Source organism: Nicotiana tomentosiformis, chromosome 8 (assembly GCF_000390325.3).
Source record: "Nicotiana tomentosiformis chromosome 8, ASM39032v3, whole genome shotgun sequence".
Lineage (NCBI taxonomy): Eukaryota > Viridiplantae > Streptophyta > Magnoliopsida > Solanales > Solanaceae > Nicotiana > Nicotiana tomentosiformis.
In genome coordinates this window covers 122,436,542-122,452,985 of record NC_090819.1, presented here as the reverse complement: position 1 = coordinate 122,452,985, position 16,444 = coordinate 122,436,542, and the positions used below count along the sequence as shown (strand labels likewise).

At 38.9% G+C, this 16,444-nt stretch overlaps 1 protein-coding gene across 1 annotated transcript; it reads right to left on the bottom strand.

Annotated features, from left to right (window-relative positions):
• Positions 1 to 11,624: 11,624 nt before the first annotated feature.
• LOC104097700 (L-lactate dehydrogenase B-like) lies at positions 11,625 to 15,226 on the bottom strand. The gene is made up of 2 exons (XM_009604314.4): positions 14,443 to 15,226; positions 11,625 to 12,316 (listed from the first exon to the last, which is right to left on the bottom strand). The coding sequence occupies exons 1-2, from the start codon at positions 15,049 to 15,051 to the stop codon at positions 11,873 to 11,875; spliced, it is 1,053 nt and encodes a 350-aa protein (XP_009602609.1). The 5' UTR covers positions 15,052 to 15,226; the 3' UTR covers positions 11,625 to 11,872.
• Between the last annotated feature and the right edge of the window lie 1,218 nt (positions 15,227 to 16,444).

Genomic DNA, 16,444 nt, shown 5'->3' with positions numbered 1-16,444 from the left:
ACTCGATGGCCATGGAAGATGCTACCTGTTTGGGAGACTAAGATATACCGAGGAAAAGCCAATCCCCAGAAGCAAGCGGGCCCTCTTCGAGCCTGAGATTGGTTAGTAAATTTCCTGCTCTGAGTGCGTATCATGATCGGAATATTTCCCTTCCGGGGGAGGCTCGGATTCTTCTCTACCCGTAGGGGTGGCTAGCTATCTTCAGTGCCTGGTGACCAAAAATGATCAAGCTAAGATGAACGAGGTGAATACACCTTGCCTTTTCAACGAAGCGCAACAGGCGTTGAACCGGGTAACTTTATGCATTCCTAAGTGAATTTTTTACTTACACTTAGATTTTTTCGCAGATGACTTAGCATTTCTTTTCTTGCTTGTAGGCATCGATGCTTCATCACGAGGCCTTTTTAAGGCATCGGGATGACCTAAAACAACTTGAAGCCGAATTCCGAGAGCTAACTGAGAAGAGAGACGCCTTTAAACTTCTTAGTGAGTAGCTCTAAGGGGAGGCTAAAAACCTCCATGTCGAGCTGGAGGTTTCTCGGAAGGATCATGCTTACTTGGTTGAGTAGGTAAAAGTTTTTGAAGTAAGTGATGATGAATTTCATTCGGTGACTGATGGTCAAAATCTGCAGGTCCAGTAAAAACTCTATCCGATTGATCAGCTTCGAACTGAGATAGATGTAGTCAAAGCTGAGACCGATGAATGGAGAGGCAAGATGGATCGTCTAGCCTCAGAAAAAGAGGTTGTTCGGGCATAGATAACTTCAGCCGAAATCCAGCTAAGAGCGGCAAAGGAAAGGGCCGAGATTCATACAAAAAGGGTCGAGGTGCTTCAATCTTGGCTAGGTTCGTCCGTCTCAGATCGAGATAATCTGGCCAAGGAGCTTAAAACGACCAAGTCGGAAGTCGTCGTGGTCTAGGCCGAAGCTGATGAAATGGTGGCCCGATACAAGGCTGATACCGAAGAGGCTCAAGACTAATCAAAAAATATAGTCGAGCATATAAAATGGCAATCCTGTAGGCAGGCCCTCGAGGAAGTTCACGCTCGAGGTTTTGACTTATCTGCGGAGATTGAGGATGCCAAGGTATTTGAAGCCGAGGCCAGGAAGTTGGCATGTCCTGAGGAGGAGGATTCTGAAGGCTCAGTTGGGTCTGAGGATGGGAAGACCCTAGAAATCCCGATGACGAGGCGGGCTCCGGCCAAGATTAGGTCGCTTCTGTTCGATTTTATTCCTTTTTGTACTTAATATTATATGTCAAGGCTGCTCGGCCTTTTGTAAACACAATACTTCGTAAATACAACTTTTCTATTTCTTTTTTGGTGATTCTCGAGTTCTTTCCTATGATTTGCTTTTTATCTTTTGAAAAGATTAAAAATGCCTTAGCATTAAGTAGTCATATCCGGAATCTTGAATAGGCTTATCTTTTGATTTCGTTATCTCTAAAGCATCGTGGAACCCGGTATGTCCAGGAACTTCTTCCCTGAAATATTTATGCTTTTTAGAATATGACTTGCCGAGAGTGTGTTTTTCGCAAGCTTTTATTTCCTCGGGTTTTGTTAACCTAGAATGACCTTAGCCTTTTGTTTTTGTCTCATCTTTTTGTTGAGAAATATTTCATCGGGCAGTTCGGCCCTTGTAAAAGAAATTTTTAATTATGAATATAAGGCTTTTCCCTTCAACATCTTTCAAATTTTCTCTTTACCTTATTTATTTTTACTTGCAAAGATCTACATGCCTTGGCATAAAACAATTGATTTTTATTTAGAGACTCGAAGAAACCTTACCTTCAACTATTTCGTTTTAAAGCATCGTGGGGGTTCGGTGTGACCGAAAGTTTTCTTTCCCCAAATTACTTAGACTTTTTGTCACAATCTGTCGAGGATAGCCTTGGGAACCAATTAAGAAAATTTTAAGGCCTTGCTGTTTTTATGACGGGCTTCGGACGTCTCTGAGCTGAGTTTATATGGCCGTAGCCTTTGTAGTTCGGGTGTTGTCCCGTGTTAATATCATTATCCCGAGTTATTCGGGTTTTCCTAAGATGACAGTCCCCAAGTGGGGGTGGCCTTAGCCTATAAAATTTAGGGGTTATCTAAGAGGTCTTATACCCCCGAGGTCTAATAGATTGGACCATCCGAGTTTTTTTTCGGATGGCAGTCCCCGAGTGAGAGAGTGATTATTCAAACTCAGGTTAAGGTGGCCCTTGGGCTCGTTTTCTTTAGGGGATCGGAAGAAGGGAATTCCTTAGAAAATGTAAAGGAATTTTTTTCAAAAGATAAGATGTTTGCAAGGAAGAGACTTCTCTTTATTCTTGTGCATAATAGTAACGTATGTGTGCATGCTTTGTGTCAGGGTTCGAGCAGTCAATGCGGGCACGGTTCATTTGACCGTTTGGCCCTTACATCGAATCCTATCGATCGAGACCCTTCAATCCTGAAGTCTTTTTCCATGCTAAAGTCTGTATCAGAGGGTAATGCCCCTAGTGTTCGAGGTTGATCGAAGAGAGATCTCGAATACTGTTTTGATCACCGTCACCGGTTCGTTGCTGGCCTTCGATTCTAAGTTAGCATGATTTACTTGTTGCCTTGTTAGAAACCTTTCCGGAAAACCCATTTGGGACCAAAACCGATTCAAGAGAAAAAGAGTGCAACGCGTGCTTTCAGACCTAAAATCTAGTACTTTTCCTTGTCGATCACCTGCAAGAGTTAGTCCGAAATACAAGTAAAAGGAAATGGATGGGGTCATACCTTAGTTGTAATATCGTTTCAGGTGAGCTACATTCCAGTTGTTTGGTAGTTGCTCGTCGTTCATTGTTCCAAGCTTGTAGGATCCTTTTCCGATGATCTCGATAATTTGGTACGGTCCTTACCAATTCGTCCCCAATTTCCCTTCATTCGGTTTTGGTGTGCTTAGCGTGACCTTTATTAGTACCAAGTCCCCAATATTGAAGTGTCAAAGGTTGGCCCTTCGATTATAATATCTTCTGATTTGCTAATTTTGGACGTCCAACCGAACAAGGGTGACCTCGTGCCTTTTATCTAATAGCTCCAGGTTCTTACTCCCTTTCATCCTTAAGTGCGCCTTGTGTTTTAGGCGCCGTCCGTAAAGAGGGTCCAGATTTCCGACGAAGTTCCTGAGTTAATCAATAACTCTCTTTAGACCTCAGGTACTAGGGTCGGTGTAAAGTCGGTCACAAAGTCTGCCAAAATCTTAGACTTAATGGTGGTCTGAGGTCAATACTCAATATCGTACTCACTTATTTCTATGGCCCATTTGGCCAATCGGCCTGAGAGTTGAGGCTTATGCATACCGTTCCTCAATGGGTAAGTAGTTACGACACATATGGGGTGACATTGGAAGTACAGTTTTAGCTTCCTAGAGGCGCTTAGCAAAGCGAGCGCCGGTTTTTCCAGGTGAGGATACCTAGTTTCGGCCCCACCTAAGGTTCTACTAACATAGTAAATTAAAAATTGCGTACCTTGCTCTTCTTGAACTAGGACTCCACTTACCGCTATCTCCGATACCGCCAAGTGCAAGTACAGTTGTTCGTCCGTCTTCGGTGTATGAAGCAGGGGCGGGCTCAATAAATACCTCTTGAGTTCCTCCAAAGCTTGTTGGCATTTCGGGGTCCACGAGAAGTTATCCTTCTTCTTTAATAGTGCGAAGAATCAGTGACTTTTGTCGAATGACCTCGAAATAAATCGCCCCAGGGCGAGTATTCAATCGGCTAACCTTTGCATGACCTTTACGTTATCCACGACCGTGATATCTTCGATGGCTTTGATTTTATCAGGATTGATCTCGAGTCCCCAATTGGAAACCATGAATCTGAGGAACTTACCCGACCCAACTCCAAACGCACATATTTCTAGGTTCAGCTTCATATTGTAATGTTTCATTATGCTGAAGGTTTCCTACAAATGTTTTAAATGGTCCTCTGTTCGCAGGGACTTAACTAATATGCAATGACCCGACCGGTCATTTTGAGTATTACAACCCTGTTTTCCCATTTACTACTCAAATTGGGCTTTACAGTTATTGTGTGACTTGTCGGAGTAATTGGTTCGGGTCCGGTGAGGTTTTGGAATAAATTGAAACGCTTAGTTTTAAGGTTTAAAGCTAAAGTTAAAATAGTGATCGGATGTTGACTTATGTGTAAACAACCTCGGAATGGAGTTTTGATATTTCCAATAGCTCCGTATGGTAATTTTGGACTTAGAAGCGTGTCCGAAAAATTATTTGGAGGTTCGTAGTGGAATTAGGCTTGAAATGCCGAAAGATGAATTTTTAAAAAATTTGACCGGGGGGTTGACTTTTTGATATTGGGGTCGAAATTCGATTCTGGAAATTAGAATAGGTCCGTAATGTGAAATGTGACTTGTGTGCAAAATTTGAAGTCATTCCGTATTGATTTGATGTATTTCGGCACAACACGTAGAATTTGAAAGTTCAAAGTTCATAGATTTTGATTTGAGGTGCGATTTGTCATTTTGATGTTGGTTGATATGATTTGAGGCCTCGAGTAGGTCTGTGTTATGTTATGAAACTTGTTGGTATGTTCGGACGGGGTCCCGAGGGACTCGGTTGAGTTTCATATGGTTAACGGATCAAATTCGAACTTGGAAGAAATCTGGAAATTTTCTGTCTTCTGGTGTGATCGCACCTGCGAGGAATTGGCCGCAGGTGCGGTGCTGCAGATGCAGCCCTTTTTACACATAAGCGGAGCTGGGCTATCCTGGGCAGGGCGCAGGTACGAAGGAGTTAACTGCATCTGCGAGCGAGGCTCCGTAGATATGGAGTTGAGGAAGAGGTAGGTCCGCAGGTGCGAACCTTTGAGCGCAGAAACGCGATCGCAAGTGCGGTCTTTGGCATCGCAGAAGCGATTATGGCTGGCCAAGCTGTTCTCGCAGAATCGAGATTTTTCCCGCAGAAGCGACCTCTTGTCTGCAAGTGCGGATTGACTAGACAGAACCTTTAAGTTCGAGGGTTCGTGGTTTTTCACCATTTTTCGGATTTTGGAGCACGGGTTGGGCGATTTTTAGAGAGGATTTTTCCACACAACTTGGGGTAAGTGTTCTTAATTCCCTTGTGATTATATTTCATGAATTAATCTTCATTTTTGGTGTAAAATTATCGAAACTTCAAGAGAAATAGAAGAAAATTTCTATAATGTCACAAAATGAGTTTCTCAAGTTTGAATACCGATTCGGAGTCGGAATTGAGTGAAATTAGTATGGTTGAACTTGTAATTTGATAACTTGTCGGATTTTATTGAGTTTTGTCAGATTTTATTGAGTTTTGTCGGATTTCGAGATGTGATCCCCACGGGTGATTTTTGGGGCGTAATTTAGATTTTGTGAAAAATATTAGTATTTTGATATGGAATTAATTCTTATAAATTGTGTGGACAGAATCAAATTAATTGTGGTAGATTCGAGATGTTCGGGAGTTGATACGCGCATAATGGGATTTTTGGAGCATTGTTTAGCTTGCTCGACATTGGATTCAGCTTGTTCGAGGTAAGTAACTCTTCTAATCTTAGAGGTGAGGGTATGAACCCTGAATATATGTATTATATGAATTGTTGGGAGGTGACGCACATGCTAGGTGACGGGCGTGTGGGCGTGCACTATAGAAATTGTAACATAATTGTTTCTATGAAATTTTGTAGTTAAATAATCTTGGCATTTTCCATGCAGTTTTATGTGTTAAAGAAATTGAGCTGAAAAGCATATTAAAAATCATGTTGAGGCTATGTGCCAGTATTATTGGGACTCATAGAGGTCATATTGCTGTGAATTATTTGTTTCAAATTAAAAATTTATACTCAGTCATATTCATGTCATTACACATCATATCTCAGTCTCTGTTGTTATTTATTGATACATCATATCATTATTTTTGAGCTATTTTTATGGCATTGTGAGCCCATGAGAGAGAGACTGGAGAGATTGATGGCTGAGTGAGGCCGAAGAAATAATTGTGAGGATTATTATGTGGATCGAGGTTGCCCGCCTGCAGCAGGTCTTATAGGCTTTATTATAGCACGTGAGTTGTCTGTGCAGCACGTGAGTTGTCCGTACGGATCCAGATATTATTATAGCACGTGAGTTATCCGTGCAGCATGTATTGTCCGTGCGGATCCAAATATGATATTATAGCACGTGAGTTGTCCGTGCAGTACGTGAGTTGTTCGTGCTTATAGCGCTTGGGCTGTAGGAGCCCCTCATGAGTCTGAACACCCCCAGTGAGTGCAGTCGACTATAAACAGGGATCGGGCTGCACGCCGCAGCAGGTATTGTATAGCGCTGAGTGATTGAGTATGCTGAGCATAGTGAGAGAGAATGCGAGACAGTGAGATTGAGTACTCTAGGAGTGTGAGTACATGAGTACAATCTCTGAGATACATTGCATTAACATGCACACATGATATATATACATAGAGATGTATTTTCCTCATGCTGTATGGTATTACATTATTTATGATTTCTTACACATATTGACAGATGGGCATAGTGATGCATTTGTTTTACACTGGTTATTTGGAAAGAAAATGAGATATTTTATTTATTATTGAAAGGATTTTAGAAAAGTTTCTGTTTTCAAACTTATTCATATTTTTGGTAACTTTGGCAAAAGATTTGGGTTTCCACTTATGTACTTGAAAGGAAGAACTATTATTGTTGAAATCATGATTTGACTGAGCATTTTATCTCTGAGTTACTTCTGGTATTATTTGCTTTATGTCATTATTAACCGTTATGGATTAGTGGTTTTGGACCCGACCTTGGTAGAAGTTCGTCACTAATTTTAACCTAAGGCTAGGTTTGTTACTTACTAAGTACATGGGGTCGGTTGTACTGATACTATACTTCTGCACATTGCGTGCAGATGATGGCTGTTGTTGTTGCTGTGCTCGATGGTTGCGGGATTTGAAGATGTACCTGCGTTCATGTTGTAGCTGCCTCTTGTTCAGGGTAGCCTTAGATTTCTAAAAGCTTTGTTTATGTATTATTCAAATAGACTATGTATTTATTTCATTTCCGCTTTGTATACTCTATTCTTAGAAGCTCATGATTTGTACTACCAGTTTTTGGGAGATGTATAAGATTAAGATCTTTTTTCACTTAAATTGCTTTAATAATTATTATTGAAATTGGATAATTGAAAGTTGGCTTACCTAGCAGGTTGGGTTAGGTGCCATCACGACTAGTTGGATTTTGGGTCGTGACATAATATGTCGTCAATGTAAACTTCCATTGATTTTCCTATTTGTTCCTCGAATATCCGATTTACTAGGCGTTGGTAAGTAGCACTGCATTTTTTAATCTAAACGGCATTACGTTATAACAATATGTGCCATATTTAGTGATGAAGGAAGTCTTTTCCTGATCACCCGGGTCCATCCGTATTTGGTTGTACTCGGAATAGGCGTTGAGAAAACTTAGGATCTCGTGGCCGGTCGTGGCATCGATCATACGGTCCATGTTGGGCAAAGGAAAAGAGTTTTTGGGGCATACCTTATTCAAATCTTTGTAGTCTACACATATTCTTAGTTTATTCCCCTTTTTAGGAACTACCACTACGTTTGCTAACCAATCCGGGTATTTAACATCCCGAATAGACCCTATTTTAATAAGTTTAGATACCTCATCCTTGATGAAAGCATGTTTAATCTCAGACTGGGGTCTCCTCTTTTGTTTAACCTGGTGAAATTTCGGGTCCAAACTTAGCTTGTGAGTGGTTATCTCCAATGTGATTCCTGTCATATCGAGGTGGGACTAAGAGAAACAATTTTCGTTCGTTATAAGAAATTGAATGAGTTTTTTCCTGAGCTCGGAGCTTAGCCTCGTGCCCAGGTATACCTTTCAATCAGGCAAGCTTAATATAACTTGTTCCAGCTCTTCGATCATCGATTTAGTAGCGTCGGAATCATCGGGGGCTATAAAAGATCTGGCAACCCCATAATCATCATCCTCGACTTCCTTTTGTTTATCCGAATCTGCCGAAGAGGGTATCAATGATTGCTATTTGGCCCCATTTTTTACCATCTGGTTTGGGCCCTTCGATGTTGAAACTGTAAATGTCGGTATCACCTCCTCGACCACGAGCATTTTCTTCGCAGCCGGCTGTTCTCCATAGATTATTTTGACGCCGTATGGTGTTGGGAATTTCAGTGCCTAGTGTAGTTTCGAGGGCACCTCCCTCATGTTATGGATCCATGGCCTCCCGAATAAAGCGTTACACCTCTTATCCCCTTCGATCACATAAAATTTAGTCTCTTGGACAGTTCTGGCAGTGCTTACAGGCAACATTATTTCGCCCTTAGTGGTCTCACATGCCATGTTGAATCCATTCAGAACTTGAACTGCAAGCACGATTTGGTCTTGTAGACCAAGCTGCTCCACGACCCTCGATCGAATGATGTTGGCCGAGCTACCTGGATGAATTAACACACGTTTATCCTGAATTTTATTTACGAGTACAGACATTACCAGTGCGCCATTGTGGGGCTGCACGATTCCTTCCGCATCCTCATCGTTGAAAGATAAAGTTTCCTCCGGTATGTAGTCCCGAGTTCGTTTCTCCCTAGTGATGGATACTTTGGTGCGTTTCAACATCGGCCCCTATGGGATATCAATTCCTTCGATGATTATGTTAATGACATGTTGAGGTTCTTCTTGCTATGCTTGTTTGTTAGAATCCCTATTCCTGAAATGATTCTTGGCTCGATCGCTCAAGAACACCCAATGTGCCCATTATTGAATAGACGAGCCACTTCCTCTCTCAACTGTCGACAATCTTCCATTTTGTGATCGTGAGTGCCATGATATTTGCACATCTGGTTAGGATCCCTTTGGGTTGTATCCGACTGTAGAGGTCGAGGACATTTGGTATCTTTGATGCGCCCGATAGCTGATACAATGGCAGCAGCATCGACATTGAAGTTATATTCCGATAGCCTCAGTGCTTCTTTGGACCCATCGAAGCCATTTTTGGTCATAAGTCCCCAGCTGCTTTGACCTCGGTCATTTCTCCTTTTGTTTCTCATGGGGTTTCGCCCGGACCCATTGCTTCTCCGATCTCCATTATATGGTTGATACTGATCCTTGTTTGGCCTCGGTTTGCTATCGATATCTCTCTTGACTCTGTCGAGAGTTCCGACGGGATAGACAGACCCCGAAGGGACCTCGAGTTGATCATCTTCGACTCTGATTTTCGATTGATACCGGTTATGCACGTCGCCTCATGTAACAGCCGGATACTCTATTAAGTTCTGCTTTAGCTACTGTGAAGCCACCAAGCTCCGAATATTAAGTCCCTGAGTGAAAGCTTGAACAACCCAATCATCAACGAACGGCGGCAGATCCATTCGTTCCATCTGAAATCGGGACATGAACTCTCTGAGCATCTCGTTATCCTTCTGTTTGACTTTGAAAAGGTCTGATTTCCTAGTCTTAACTCGATGGCACTTGCGTGTGCCTTTACGAAAGAGACTGCAAGCATAGAAAATGAGTCAATAGAATTAGGAGGTAGATTGTGATACCATATCATAGCTCCCTTCGACAGGGTCTCCCCAAATTTTTTCAACAGAACAGACTCGATCTCATCGTTCTCCAGGTTGTTCCCTTTGATAGCACATATATATGAGGTTACATGCTCGTTTGGCTCGGTCGTTCTGTTATACTTGGGTATTTCGGGCATACGAAATTTTTTGGGGATCGGCTTCGGAGCCGCACTCGGTGAAAAAGGTTTTTGCACGAACTTCCTCGAATCCAGGCCCTTCAATATCGGAAGTGCTCATGGGATTTGTTCTACCCTGGAATTATAGGTTTCCATCTTTTCTTCGTTAGCCTCGATCTTCCTCTCCCCCGATTCAATCTGTTTGGTCACCTCCTCGAGCATCTTTATAATCTCGGGGTTAGGCCCCGATTCATGTTCGTTTGACCTTTCTACGACCGGTTCATCCCTGCGAGTGACTTCCCGGGGAGGAGCGGGTTCAACCCTGCTCGGTGCACGACTTTGGTTCTGTAACTTAGCTATCACTCCCTGTTGAGCCTGCAACATTTCGAAGATCACTCGTAGGATGATCCCGACTTCTTCAACATTTTGTGTGTTTCGAGTTGCCGATCGGGCTCCACCACTGACGTTATTTTCGTGGTCGGTAGGCAAGTTTGCATCGATAGCCATATGTGGATTAGCGTCAATTGAATCGGCGATCGGAATTCCAGCGAGATCAGCATGCGGTATCTCGTTACCGGGCGCTATGTTGTTATTTTTGCCTTGGTGACCGTGCTCGTTGTCAACATGTAAAGGTGCTGATTGAGAGTTTGACATTTTTGTATTTTAGTGTGGAATCAAAGACACTTCAAAGAGAAAGTATAAAGCAGTGTGTGTTACACAGATTTGTATCAAATAATCACTATTATCCTTAGCCCCACGGTGGGCGCCAAACTGTTTACCCTCAAAATCATATAACAATTAAATTTATATGCGGTTTTAAGATACATGATCTAACTTGATACAAAATGAGAAATCAGATTAAGATTAAAATTAATGATGAGAAAAGTAAATGCAAACCACACAAGTTGATCAATCCTGGCCTTGAAGGTTGATCACCCTCGAGTCGAAAATGCTACAATCGATGCCGGAACAGAGTAATGAGATAATAATAACTAGAAATGATAGTTTATTATTTTGAGATGCGAGTTACAATGTGTTTTACAAATAACCAGACCCTCTTTATATAGTAGGGGAGTCTTACTTTAGGTACAACTCTATATAAGGTAAAAAATCTCATGATTTGCTAATTAATTGGTTTCATTGATACGTGCCGAGGTTCCAGCAGTGATGTACGACCAGTTACAGATATTTCGGTCTTGCGTTATTTTGGTTCGATGATATTCTCTCGAGCTAATTCGGAGTCAGAGTCAGTTCCGGAGTTACAGAATCGATAATCTTTGAAGGCGCATGTTCTAACCTCGTACCTAGGTTCGATGGAATCCAAGGTCGATCTTCAATCAATTATGTTTCATCCCCGGTATGTCATGCAATAGGCGAGCTCGATTTCTACCATATACACACTCGATTATTTAATTGTTATTCCTTGCTTTTTAACGATTAAAAGAACGGTGAACTTTGACAGTATTATTGAATGGATTATGCTGTCATTAATTTCAAGATGAAAAAAGATACTTATACAACGTCTAATATTTCACATAGTTTTAACATATATTCCTTTTAGTTTTAAGCTCTGCATACTTTTACCTCTTTTCTGTTCTAATCCTCTATTAAAGTAGTGCCATATGTGTTCTTGAGAAAAGGCCTAATCTTTATACGTTATTCACCGTGTAAAAAAAAATATATAAGAGCTAAATGAATTAATACTGTCCATGCAACTATGACAACACATCAGCAAGTTCATCCTTACAATAGAGCTATCTTCAATATACTAGTACCTTAATTAATTTAGTTTAACCAAATCGAGTAGAATGTCTTTGGGGAGAAGAACAACAACAACAAAAATCAATTTATACAAAGACAAGTTGTAAAGCTGCATGCAATGGTGATGGATTTTAGACAAAATCACAAACATATAGACTATAGAAGTATGATAAATCAAAATTGTACAAAACAGGCAGGTGCTGTTGCAATTTATTTATAAGTTAGTACCACAGCGCACTAGCAGGCAGCAAAGTTGTCACAAGACCAACTGCTGTAACACACGTTATTCTCACTATTTTCCTCCTAAGGAAATATTCGTGTTAAGAAAAGAAAATACAATAAACTGTATGGTAGAAACAACAATGTAATAGCACTGGTAATGAAACTACGACAAAGTAGTATAACTTAATAGTAGTTGCTACTCAATTTCAAATTCCCAACTGGCATTGCACTTCTAAGATGGTCTTAGCAGAGTTCTTAAGTTGCTGAGTTTCCTCATCAGTAAGATGTACATTCGTCACGCCCAAAACGCCACTTCTACTGAGCTGTGCAGGCAAGCTCAAGAACACATCTCCACCATCAATGCCATAGAAGCCCTTTGCGAGGACAGAAACAGGGTGAATCCTTCTTTGATCGCGAAGGATTGTTCGAGCCAAGTTAGCCACAGAGTAGCCAATTGCCCATGATGTGTAACCTTTCAGACCAATTACTTCATATGCACACTGCACAACTTCCTTGTGTATTTTTTCTAGTGTTTCCTTTTCTAAGGCAATTTGTTGCCTCTCCAGAAAGCTAAGAACTGGAACTCCTCCCACACTAATGCCTGACCATAGTGCCACAGAGCTGTCACCATGCTCCCCAACAATGTATGCCTAGCATAGTCATCATATATCTTAGGTTATTCCACTTAAACAAATACAAAAAGAACACACTTATATGTGATAGTATTCGATTTTAAAATTGACTCAAAATTTCTTAGTAAGTTCAATCAAAAAATCAAAATTTCATATGTTAGCTCATTGTTGTCTGCCATGCACTCTGTGAACATAGGAGTTCTTTTTCCACTTTCTTTTTGGGAATTGTAGTGCAAATTTTATTATGATGGTGGTATCCAAACAAGCTTGGGCGCACCTCGATTTTTCTTTGAGTACATGCGATGCCTCGTCAATACAAGTACCAAATAACTCTCTCCACTAAGGCATTGTACTTAAATTTCTCAATAAATAAAAATTCAAAATAGGAAAGAAAATTAAGAAGGTTTATAATGCTACGTGGCTCATTTACTTGTCTTGATGTATTTTGTATGAGCTTGATATAGAAAAGTTACATCTTTCGAATTTTTCAAAATAAAAAATTAGCAAAAAAAAATAAGTTGCATTATTTTTTTCATGCAAGCTTTCATTTTCGAGGAACTTTTATTGGACATCATTATTGATTACTGTAACTCCAAATCTCCAAGACTCCAATAGATTCGTTTAGTACTCATATATGGACACGTACAAGGAATTACTTACATCTTAAAAAATGATTATACTATGAAGGACATGACGACAAAAGTAAAAAAGAAGAATTTCACATCGATGAATATTGTACCCACGTGTTACCTCGTCGAGAAATAATATTATTAGGGAAAATACATATAGCACTATATTTGAACCACTTGATACGAACAGTAAACATGGTCAAGCCGGTTCAGATCTTTAGAAAGGTCGCGCGTTCGAGTCCAGCCTTGTATTCATTTTTTAATAATGTTTCTTTTTCTGTTTGATTTGGGGCATAGAATGTGCAATGGTAGGCCTTATGAGCTACCGTGTCTTTGCAGGTCGATCTAACCAGTAACCACAACTTACTTGTAAAATTATTACTCCAATTACTTCTATTTTGTTTTTTCTCTGTTTTAGTTCATATTCTTAACTTAATTCAATAGAAATCAACTTTGTTTTACTTTAAAACATTAAACCTTTCTACCAAGTCATTTTTAATTCTCTATTTCATAAATTTGCTAAATCATGCAAGTATATTTGATGAAATTATTTATAATTTGTTAGTTTATGTTGACATTTTTATTTGTTTTATATTAAAAAAATTTGGTTTAATGTATTAGCCCTCTTTCTTTAATTATTGGTATTAATTTAGTTAAGATTGTAACTCTTTTTTATTGTCCTCTATTTGTAAATAATACCTTCTTAGTTATAAATACAAAAGGATTTAATATTTTGTCAAATATTTTGGAGTTAATAATTTTTTAATTGGTTAAAATGATTTTCTTGTTAAAGTTAAAAGAAAATTTTGAAAAAGTAAAATTTGTTAAATTAAAAAGATAAGAGATTTTGGTGCAAAAAAGATAAATTATTCAAAAAATTAGTAAAATGCCAAAATTTGTAAAATATAGTGTGCGCTCACTTTGGAATGACTTAATTTTAATATCACACCGTAAAAAAAAGACAAAAAAGAAGAAAAAAATTAATAAAGATGCGACCAAATTATGTTTGCCACGTTCGATGCCGCTTATACTATCAATTCGTGTCATCTTAAATTGAACCCGCTTGAGCGAAATCCTAGCTCCGTCCCTGATTGTACTTACATTCTTTGTAATAGGAATGACTGATTGTACGTACATTCTTTGTAATAGGAATGGCGTTCTCACACACTATTCATGTCCAACCATTAAGCTAATGAAACAAAATACGAGTACAAAAGCAAAAAGCTTTACTAATTCACAGTAATTAACATAGGACTGGTTTTTTAACCTATTTTCTTCTTTCAGTATAATGTAAATTAATCTGTTATAGGTAGGATATTTATTGTTTATTTTAGGTTATTAATTAATAATATTAAATAGAGTTATTTATTACTTTTTTTAATTGTATAACCAATTAATGATGAAACTTTAACTCAAAAATGACTAAGCAAATCACAAATTCAAAGTAATTAACATAAGGCATAACTAAAAACTTAACATAGAATTTTAAAGGAAAATGGAAAATGATGAACTCACTTGGACATCCTGGGCATTAACATCAAGATGATCAGCAATCAAAAACCGAAACCTAGAAGAATCCAAATTCGTCCCCGACCCAATAACCCGATTCGCCGGAAACCCAGACAATTTCCAAGCAACATAAGTCAGCACATCCACCGGATTCGAAACAATCAAAAGTATAGTCTCGGGCGAGTACTTCACCAGCGGCGGAACAATACTCTTAAACAGAGCCACATTCCTCTGCAACAAATTCAACCTACTCTCACCCGGATTCTGTCTGGCACCCGCTGTAACAATACAAAGATCCGACCCGGAAGTAACGGAGTAGTCCATTGACGCTTGGATTTTTGTACGGGGTAAAAAAGCTGCAGCGTGCTGAAGATCAAGCATTTCTCCTCGGAGCTTGTCGGATTTAGCATCAACGAGTGCGAGTTCGTCGGCGAGGTCTTGGGTTAGAATAGTTTGAGCAATGGCCATGCCGACGTTTCCGACGCCGATGACGGAGATTTTAGTGTGGCGCTTTGTTGGCGATGGAGGGGCAGTATTGGAAATTGACTTGAAGAAAGTTTGGCTTAGGTCTAGACCACCAGGACCAAATGATGAAGATGAAGTACTCTTCTGCATGGTTAATTTCTTGTGTGTTAAGAAAAGATTATTTTCTATGTGAATGGATGCTGTTTGAGTAGAGATTTATTAAGCTTGGGTTTTAGGTGATTTCGTGCTGAATGTAGGAGGCAATTCGATAGTAGTTATATAGAGAGAGGTTGAAGAGACTGACGAGGGAAAAGGGAACAAAAAAAATGGGAAGTTGGTGTGTTGGATTTTTCAACGGTCAATCTTCCAAAATGTGTTGGAAAAAAAGGATTTTCCAGAAAGACCTCTTTTTCTTTACTTTTATGGATCTAAGTTATATTATAATTGTTATCATAGATTATTTATCATTTATTTTGTATTATCAATTAATGTTATTAAACAGATTTATATAAAAATATTTTTAAATAAACTAATTTTATATATAGTGTATAGAACTTAAACCCATAAATTTATGTCTTAAATAAAGAACAAAACCTTTGCTTTTGGAAGAATTGGATCCAAACCTTGAAGTTGTGAGTGGGATTTAGAATAGAAGATATGAGATTTGAGAGTTAGCCGTAAGGCGGTGCATTTTTATATTTGGTAACTTATAATGCGGCCATTTGTAACACGATTAATGCTTCAAAAACAGGAGTGGTTTTAGGGTATGGACCGTACATCTAGTCTGCTTGATTTATTGTAAATCTGTTACTTTAACTACTATTAGATTTGTTGAAATTAGTGATAGACCAATGGACGAACGTCGCTTATCAGAGGCATTAAGAAAAGAAAATATTCTTATAAATATCATGAATGTACCGACAACTTTTTCGAATGGGTTGTATCACCGTATACAATACACTTGAATATAACAGTACTCCATATGTTGTATACACTCTGTTTAACTTGCTACAAAATATAAAGAGTAGCTACAAATTATAATTATTTTAAAGTATTTTTATGTATAGTAAATACATTGTATAAGTTAGTTATACCATATAATTTTTTTCTTTAATAAAATTGTTAAAATAAATACAAGATTGGACCTAAAATACTAGTTAGGTTCGATTGAACCCGTAACTCGTATTCTAGCTTCGCCCATGTATTTTAGTAATTCAACTTTTTTTTACATACCGTTTAACTTGATATAATTCGTGCTTTTGAATATAATTGAAAAGAAGACTTTTTAAGTTATATGCATAACAGCGGACAGAGTTTTTACATTATCAATCCTTTTTAGGTTACATCACCTTCTTACTTTATTTTCTAAAATATAATCATATCTTGCTTGAAAATAAAATGTTACTTGTTCTTATAGATCGATTGAACCTACTAATATAAATTCTTTTTAACTGTTAGTGGACATAATATAAATTATTAAAGCAAGCACCAACTTTCCAATTGGTGGTGTAAGCTAATAAAGACGACTATCCAGAAAAGTTAG

Excerpts from the sequence above, each read along its gene's own strand:
- LOC104097700 (XM_009604314.4), bottom strand. The coding sequence starts at position 15,051 with ATGCAGAAGAGTACTTCATCTTCATCATTTGGTCCTGGTGGTCTAGAC. Across the intron at positions 12,317-14,442 it reads TTAATGCCCAGGATGTCCAA|GCATACATTGTTGGGGAGCA; the intron begins GTGAGTTCATCA and ends TGACTATGCTAG.